The following is a 9,434-nucleotide window of genomic DNA, read 5'->3' as shown; positions in this document are numbered from 1 at the left end:
GCCAGATCGATCTGACCATGAGTCCCCAAAATTAATGGATCACTTGGGGGTATTCATCCTCTATCATAATTACTAACTAGAGATGGTTTTAATTATGGTATTTTCCATGAGCTAGTTGAACTAAACAAGGCTAAGCCATACCTAATCCTACCACTAGTCATATTATTTCCCTGGTTTAACAATGAAATAAAGGATAAATAAACAATGGCTAATTAATAGGCATCGTCCCATAATTAACTGTAAATAAAACATGCATCTTTGAACATAAAGCTAGGCATTTGTAAATATAGGATCAATATCTATGTTCAATGGGGAAATGCAGCTTGCCTTGCTCTGGACCTACAGGAACCTCAACAAAAAAACAAAACACACAAGCAAAACAAACTACAAGTCTACTGAAATAGTATATAAAACCATTTGTAATGGATTCTTAACATTTTTATAAATTTACTGCAACTTGAATGGGCTAAAATGGAGCTCAGATGAATTTTCTATGAATTTTACAAGATTATCTATATTTTTAAACTAAACATAAAGTTCTATATCAATTATACGCATTAAATGAGAGCACCAACGTCAGGGAGGGGAAGGGAGGCACCAACAGGTGGGTCCCACCCGCTAGTAACATGAGCGGGTGGTCCACCGTGGACTGGGACCACGAACGTGGTCTACCACCCGTCAATGTGAACAAAAGGAGGGAGACCGGTCGACTAAGCCAACCCGGCCAGCAACAAGCAAGATTGGTAGCGAACTCCGGCGTGGTGACAAACCCCAGTGCAATGTCGCATGCGACCGGTGGCACGAAGAGAGAGAAAGAGCAAGGGCCGAGAGAGAGGAAGGGGCACGATGATTGCTCAGCGCCGTATGCAGTGGCACGAGCGGTGACGACTTCGGCTGCAGAAGGTGTGGCTAGGATGCAGGGGGGCGGCACGGACTTGAAGGCGGCGTTAGCACGATGAGGCGAGGCTAGGTGCGGTGGCGGGTGGCAACTGGAGGCGAGGTGGAGAGCAGTGGCTGCTCGAGCATAAGCACGGAAATGAGAGAAATGAACATAGGAAGGGCCGCGAAGCCTTTTTATGGGTGCGAGTAGCTGACCTCATCAGGGAGTGGGGAGGTGACGCCAACGATGTGGGGGAGTGCGAGGACCAAGTCCATCCTCCTGTTCCCAACCTTTGGTGGCAATGGAAGCGGGAATTGGGGCGGCGGCGGTTAGCAGTGAGCCGGGAACGATCACAAGCGAGTGTGCGACGTGGGGAAAGTGGGCTCGGGGCTCCCCAGCAGTTGCCGTGACTAGGTCCGGTGGGTGGGAGGAAGGGAAGGCGGGGAGAGAGGGGGAGGGGAAATAGCCCCGGGCGGAGCCGGCAGGGCCCTGGCTTGGGCTAGCCCAATGGGGGAGGAAGGGAAGGCGGGGAGAGAGGGGTGGGTCTGCGAGGGGAGGAGGCCGGATTCGGCCCATGACCAAGGAGGGATGGAAAAAGAGAAAAAAAAAGAGATTATTTAATTCCACAATCTTGCTTTTAATTATCCAAACTATTTCCGGTGCACTATGATTTCACTTTAAATCTTGTTAACGTGTTTGCGCCTAGGGAAAATTATAAGTAATCCCGACAGGTCACTTCCTGTTTAATTAATAATTTTAGTTGGGGTTAAATCCAAATTAAATTAAACACTTTATTTTTAATGATTTATTTTGATCGAATTAAGCTAGGAGGAGGGAACTTTGGGGCATGACATGTATGCACTGCTTCATTAGGAATCCTCCGCCGGTCACTTTGCCAGTGGTCATGTTAATGTCGAGCCCCAGGTAGAGACAAAGCTACATTCAAGACCAGAAATAATATGAGTCATTTCAGATTTCTCATCTTTCACATGCTTAGCAAGAAATGCACTTAAGTTAATGGAAAGCAACAAATGAAACCGCTTGCAGATTATTTAGCAAATTTGCAGGTCCAATTTTAAACAGAGTTTTTCTTGGTATGTAAAAGAAAATAAAATGGCATGTATGGGCAAATTTTTTTTATTGCATTTCCTGTTTCTATCAAGGCCCCCAAATAAACGTGAACTAAAAAGTTGCTGAAAAACAGAGAAGAGATCAAATGACACCACTTATATGGATGTGATTATGTTAAATCATAATTGCAGCTTGGTAAACTGGAATTGACAAAGTGGTTCTAAAAACAGAAAAGAGACAAAAGGCCACGACTTATATAGACTAGATTTTCTGTTAAACCATAGTTAGTTTTTGTTGTATCTTATAATTTTCTAGAAGTTATAAAAAATCCAATACCAATCTCATTACCAGCATGCTCTTGCAGCTTGCTAAACTGGAATTGACAAAGTGGTTCTAAAAACAGAAAAGAGACGAAAAGGATACCACTTATATAGATTTGATTCTGTTAAATTATGGTTAGTTTGATGTATTTTATCATTTCTAGATGTTATTAGAAACTTTCATACCAATCCCATTATTTTTTAGAGAAAGGCCTACGGCCCTGCTTTTTAAAAGCAAATAAAAGGTTCGCTGGGGACACCAGCTTACAAGAGTTAGGCACAGACACCATTTATCACTAACACCTCACAGCCAAACCTCAGGCAAACATCGGAGCTAACAAAAGACGGACTTCCAGCCCAAAAACTAAAACATAAACTGAACTAAACACAGAAATCACAAAAGACTAGCCCACAGCCCGCCTAGGCTTTAGCTTGTGAACCCCCTCCAGAAACTTTATCTTCACTTCAGTCACTAGCGATTCTTCGTCCCGTTCCACTGCGTCAGAAAAGAAATTCCTCTGTAAATCAACATACAAGCGGAAGTAATCAGCTTATCATTAAAAACCATGTCATTTCTGGTTAACCAAATAACCCAGCTAAAAGCACTAAAAACCATCATCATAATCCTACAACGTTTAACAGAAAAACCATCAATACCCCAATGGAAAAACATCTCTAAATTGATAGGTTTCGTTGGCCAACCTAAAATATCTCTGCACATACACCAAACAGATAGGGCAACAGAAAATCATGTGCTGAGGCGATTCAATCTCTCCACAAAGCTTGCACAACTCAGAGCCATCCCATTGTTTATTTTTTAGACTTTGCGCAGCTTGAATCCTATCTCTCGAGAGCAGCCAAATAAAATGTTTCACTTTCAAAGGAATAGGGGCATCCCACATAACCTCCATTCTCTTATCAACTACACCTCCGAAAGATAAAAACCGATAAAGAGATTTAAAAGTATAAACCTTTTTCCTCTCCAGATCCCACATTAAAATATCTCTACTATTGTCTGCTCTAAGTCTCGCAGCAGCTCTTTCAGCTCTCTATCCAGCTAGCCTGTTCATTATCACGAAAAGCTCTCCTAAAAGTGAGCCCTTCCACTCCTTGTCTAAAAAAATCATTCACAGCCCACTTTTTTTGATTACAAATGTCATATACCAATCCCATTATCAGCATGGCAAGACATGGAGATTTAAGCATAATCCACATTTTTAGTAAATTGGAGTAACCAGGCTGAAACGCCATCGGGCCGTGGTCTTATTGAGCCGCCCTGCACCATATGCGATCCAAATTTCCTAGTGAGACGAATTTACAACTCAAGGCCCAAAAAGGGTCTCCAATTTACTATTTTATTTTACATGTGTGGCGAACCCGATTCTGTCCAGGAAAGACATTACGATCAATTTTCGACTTAGAACACATGGTTTTCTCCGGATTTCAACATAAAACCATATATGCATATAGATCTAAAGCAGGTAAAACCAATCAACTGCTAGATCAACGCAGGAAAATAAATCTACTGTTATCTACCGCTAGATCTAATCAATCTACTAATTGTAGGCAACAATTAAGAAGACTTGATGTAGCGACGAGTCGACTGTGTTGACGAGAAAGCAGATGTAGCAGATCGTCAATGCTAGCCCAACCATACGTAGAGTGTGCTGATAACGTGTTGCAGAACGGCTACGGCGATAGATCCGCTCCCTTGCGTCCTGTAGAAGATAAGGCACAAGATGATGTAGAAGCCTGTATCCCTTACGGATCAATCACACCATATATGAGACAAACACACATGATATAGGGGTTGAGCTCTCTCTTGTATGTACACTAACGGGTACACCTGCTCCTTTATTTATAGGTTGAGGGAGGCTAGAAATACAAACATACCCTATCATCGCAAATTGGTCCACGAGAATAGGAACCTTATCTAGGAAAGAAATATGTTCCATAACATGTTGTCACGATACCAGCATTTGGGTTTTACTTTTGACACGTTAAAGATGAGCCACATTGGTGATGGACTTTGGCCTATAACTGATCGTCATTAGTGATCCCTCATTACTGACCAGACCACTGTCCTCTTACACATGTGGGTTTAAATCCGTCATAGATGACCGATTTCACATAGTGATGAACAATATATGACCACATACGTCTCACCTTTATTTTATATTATATAATATTCTAATCATTTCTAGATTCATATATGTATTAATGAATCTAAACACTTATAAAACATATCGATTATTCGATTGTTGTACGGAAGAACCCAGAGAGACCTAAAACCGAGGGAGAACGACACACAACTAGGCCTACTAATGGGTTAGATGGAAATGGGTTAAATGGATTGGTTTTAATTTGGATTGTGTTTGGTTGAGTGCTAATGGATTGTAACTTCAAATGGTCTAGATTGGATTGGGTTACAGAGACAAATGGATTGGTATGGACTGGATTTGGTTAGGTTATTTTCGGTTCTAAATGTATTTAACCCGTGGAGGGTAAATGAATCCTTTAATTGAATAGCTAATGGATAAGATAATAGACATACGTGGGGCCCATATGTAGAAATCGACCAAAATTTGCACAAAGTTGCTTTTATACATAACAGATCATCCCACTAAATTTCAGTCAAATTTGATAAACTTTTATAGTGTGAACGTGAGTTTTAAAATTTTAGGTCCGAGTTTATACATATCAAATGGTGCATCCATTTTGCAAAAGTGGATTGAATCCATTTTAACCAAATGGGTTGGTGCGGGTTGGGTTAAAATCAAAGTTGGATTGTTTTGGATTGGATCCCAATGAAAAATAATTGGTGCGAATTGGTTTGATAAACTAATTAGCAAAGAAATGGATTGAAGCGGATTTGGATTGGATTGCAATCCTCCACTAGGAGGCTTACACACAACTAGCGCCTGCATGCACGCGTTCTTGTCCATGACTGCAGGCTAGTGCTGCAGGTACAAGTCGATCTCGACGACGCCGCCGGTAGCAAGGTTGTAGTCGTAGTTCCTGCTGACCATGTACCCACGCGCGAGCCGGAACCGGCCGGTGCCGCCGCCGACCACGGACTCACGCACGGCGACGTTCACGTCGATGCGGCCCTTCACCGCCACCGAGCTGCCGCGGTGCTCGCCGGCCTCCAGCACCACGTGCATGCTCAGGTCCGTCACCACGCCGCGCTCCAACACCCGCACCCCGAACCCCTGCGCGGTGCCCACGCGCGCGCTGCCGGCGTCCGGCCCCTCCGTCAGCGGGTTGTTCAGCACCACGATGTCCCCGAATTGCCGCGGCGGCGGCGGCGTCGACGCCGGTGCCGTGTCGTTGCCGTCGAAGACGGCGGTGGTGCTCGCTGGGGAGGAGGCCTGCAGCAAGGACCGGCCGGACACGACGCGCATGGCGCTCGGGATGGGGCCGGTGTAGTCGTCGTGCATGTAGAAGTGCAGGTGCGTGGTGGTGGCGGTGGAGGCGCCGTCATGGTGGCCAAGGAAGACGGCGGCTGCGAGGAGGAAGGAGGAACCGAGGAGGAGGGAAGACAGGGAGTCCATGATCGATATCGGGCTTTTTGCGGAAAAAAATTCAGTGCAGCCGGGCTGCAAACTCCCTCTCTGCATGCCTGCTTCCGAATCCCGATGGATGTCACGTGGATTACAAAATCATCCAACGACGCACGCCGCAGCTCGCTTGTCCCCCCTGTATATGTGAACTTTCACGGCTGATGGCTCGGCTTCTTTCTTTTCTCTCGGCTCAGCTTCTTTTTTCTGCAAGCTGCAAGTTCTCTCGCCCCCAATACCCTACCCTATCTTGCCTCTCGTCTGATGCTGCAGTCATGGCCTCCGTTCCACTGTAGTGAGAGGCGCCGCTGGTGGCGAAGACGACAGGGAGGTCGCCGGGTATGCGAGAGTGAGCACGGCCGTTATCCCCTCCTCCTCTCTCCTGGGTTTCTGGCGGTGGGCAACGATTGGGTCAACGAGATCGAGCGGGAGGTGGTGTCAGAACCAGGATATTGAAATGCAGTGAATTGCATATTTAAGCCGGGTAAGATTCATAAATCATAATATTTCACCCCAATGAAATGTAATGTTTGGATTGCACTGGGATTGAACATATTTGGGGAAAATTCTAGTGTAAGGGGTCACAGTTGTTCTCTGATCTATCTCAAGAATTAGAAATGAGGCTTCTTTATATATAAATTGCTTTTCACTATGTGGTTCTAATTAATTGTTGTATTTTTTATTTCTTCCTATACTCTACAGAAATCACTGGAAGATAATACAAGGCTAGAAGACAGAAAGCTGGTGCTGAACAAGTCAGAAAAGACATCCTGAACACAAGGTATGGCTGGAAGGAGGAGAATTCAGAGAAGGCAATGAGAGTGGAGCAGCATGGAAGCAGACATGGGAGTGATCTGAAGCTTGTGCCTAGTTGTTTGTTGCTGCCTCTTGTAGTTGCTAGTTGCTATATGTCTGATCATGTACATGTTTCTCTGGGCAAGATGCTGGAATGTTGGCTTCTGCCATAAACAGAAAAATGGCATGGTGTCTGTTGTCATATAAGTGCAGCCATTCTGTTTGTCTTTTAATTCAGCTTTTGTTGTTCAACTATTGTAACCTTATGATAGATTTTTTAATGGAAATGAGAGAGGATTACCTCTCGTTGTTGGGAAAATATCTTTGCTGGAGAGACACTAGCTGACACCCTGTATAATGAAACTTTCTGCCTTCATGCTAATGCGCATCAACTCTGACGGACTAAAACACAATAGGACTGAAAATAAAGTCTGATAGACCGAAAACATAATAAGACTAAAAAACTACATAATTATCCAATCATTTTTACCTTCATCCCATGGAGTCTAGCAAAAAAACTGAAACTACTGATAAAAAGATAAACTGCAAATCTGGAGGTACAGATAGACCTTACATGCAAATCAAAACAAAATATAGTTCATATAGTACAGTTTCATGGATACATAAGATCCATCAAAAAGAGCCTACTCCTTTACAGGTTGCACCAGCTATTCATCGAAATGTAACTGTTTAGCAAAAGATCCCAATATGAAATCTTGGTGAACTCCAAGTAGAAGACTTGTATACCCGCTTGGATTAAAGGAGCATTCATGGTTGAAGATTGCCCATAAACATCACTTGCAACCATGGTAGAAGATTGCTGCTCATACACATCATCTCTAATTTCATCTCTAATTTCTGTTGTACTATTTGGATCTTCTCCTACAAGTCAGGTGTATAAATAATGAGACGCTAAAGAGAATATTAACTATAGAAGCACATAGTGGGGATAAACATGTTAGAATGTGTAGGATTAGTACCCTTATTCTTAGCACTTCTCTTTCTTTTCTTCTGTTCAACTGGATCTTTCGATCGTCTAGTCTTTGGACCTTTCACCATCCGAGGAACTCCGAAGGATATTGCACCATTTAATGTATTTGTAACCTGCTGTTGCTGTGGAACCTCACATGATTTTTCTTGCATTTTGCTTAAATAATTATCTGTTTCAAGGTCCAGCTTGTTTATGGATTTTTCCAAATCATCAAGAATTTCTTCCGATATGCAACACTTCAATGCTACTGAAGTCGCCATTCAAGAGATACGTGCAGCGTGTGCTTTCAAACTTTCCTTCTCACTTCCTTGTTTCTCGATTGAAAAATCCTCTTTTCGCATATTTTGTCCATCTATTAAGTATATATTGAGATAGCAAAAATAAAAATGTCATTTACATTGAAGACTCTGAGGGCATGCTTGCACAATATACCTGTAAGATATGGATGTCATTTTTTCTGAAATTGTATTAGAAACTATATGAAAATTTAGGAAGTACATACCAATAGATTCATACTTTCTACAAGAACATGTAATGGTCATATCAGCATTGTTAAATACAACTGTTGCTTCATGATCAGATTCCATAGGCATAACCATGAATGTCAAGGTTGACCCCTCACTTTGTAACAATTTACACGATAGCGAAAATTGAGGTTTAAACTTGGTCTCAAACTCTGAATACATCCTCCTTGTATATGATTCAGCCGCAGCATTCAATACAGGTAAATTTTGGATGTATGTAACCGGGCTTGAGTAGCGTGACTTAAAATCCGCATCTAACTCATTTTCACGAAGACTAGCGGCAACTTTCTCACATTCTACAAGGAGTTCTGAGACCAAGTTTCCTACGAAACCTTTTCTTGAAAACATTGTTCATACCTTCGCTTGTTTGTGTTGAGGTCATATCAGGCGTAAAAGAATTACGGAAGACAACAGCCCACTTCTCCCTCAAACGAAATATGTTTGACATCCATGCATTCTCCTCAAGCTTGTATTCACTCAACAAGTCATGCTAGAAATCAGCTTGTTGAAGTGATATTCCGATCTGTCTTCATAGACACATCTTTTGAAATCAGCTAGAAACTTCTTCGGATGCTCATGAATTACATGTCCGAGATGTTTGCCACCATTTAGATAAATGTGCCACAAACAAAGATGATGGCTTGTCTTTGGAAATACAAAAGCAATTGCTGCTGCCATGGCTGCGTCTTGATCAGTGAAAATTGTGTTCGGATGCTTTCCTGACATTGCTGTTAGAAATGTTTCAAACAACCAAACAAATGATTCAATAGTTTGATTAAATAGTAGTGCAGCCCAAATTATTGTTTGCTTGTGATGATTGGTTCCTAGGATTGGAGCAAAAGGCATTTCAAACTTGTTGGTGTCAAAGGTGGTGTCAAATGACATGGCATCACCAAAACATGCATAATCCATGATAGATTGACCATCCACCCAAAAAAATTAGCTATCCGACCATCTTTGGTGTCTATTTGGATGACATAAAAAAATGTAGGATCCTCTTGCTGCTTATTTTTCAAGTATTCGAGTAGTGTTTGTGTGTCATTGGATTCAAAATACTTCCTACGCTCGCGACCTATCTCATTATTACAATCCATCTTTGAGAATGATACTTTGTCAGCTCCTTCATACCACTCCTTCATAAACTCAAACACTTGTGTTGGTTTCATTCTGGCTTCCCGTATCTTGTCTATTAACTGCCTATCCGCTTGAATAACATGTCGTTGAGACCTCAACTTGTGTGACTTATTTGGACTAACAAGAGCATGGTTGTGTTCGAGTATGACCTTTTGAAGT

The 9,434-nt window shown here is 42.5% G+C and overlaps 2 protein-coding genes across 2 annotated transcripts; both read right to left on the bottom strand.

Annotated features, from left to right (window-relative positions):
* Positions 1 to 5,225: 5,225 nt before the first annotated feature.
* On the bottom strand, positions 5,226 to 6,125 carry LOC102722533 (dirigent protein 1-like). Its single transcript, XM_006662761.2, has one exon. The coding sequence runs from the start codon at positions 5,889 to 5,891 to the stop codon at positions 5,226 to 5,228; it is 666 nt and encodes a 221-aa protein (XP_006662824.2). The 5' UTR covers positions 5,892 to 6,125.
* A 1,080-nt stretch (positions 6,126 to 7,205) lies between these two features.
* On the bottom strand, positions 7,206 to 8,596 carry LOC107305293. Its single transcript, XM_015842446.1, has 3 exons — positions 8,120 to 8,596; positions 7,607 to 7,969; positions 7,206 to 7,508 (listed from the first exon to the last, which is right to left on the bottom strand). The coding sequence occupies exons 2-3, from the start codon at positions 7,875 to 7,877 to the stop codon at positions 7,279 to 7,281; spliced, it is 501 nt and encodes a 166-aa protein (XP_015697932.1). The 5' UTR covers positions 7,878 to 7,969; positions 8,120 to 8,596; the 3' UTR covers positions 7,206 to 7,278.
* Between the last annotated feature and the right edge of the window lie 838 nt (positions 8,597 to 9,434).

Source organism: Oryza brachyantha, chromosome 11 (assembly GCF_000231095.2).
Source record: "Oryza brachyantha chromosome 11, ObraRS2, whole genome shotgun sequence".
Lineage (NCBI taxonomy): Eukaryota > Viridiplantae > Streptophyta > Magnoliopsida > Poales > Poaceae > Oryza > Oryza brachyantha.
Note: the sequence above shows the minus strand (reverse complement) of the source record. Positions and strands in the feature narration are given on the sequence as shown.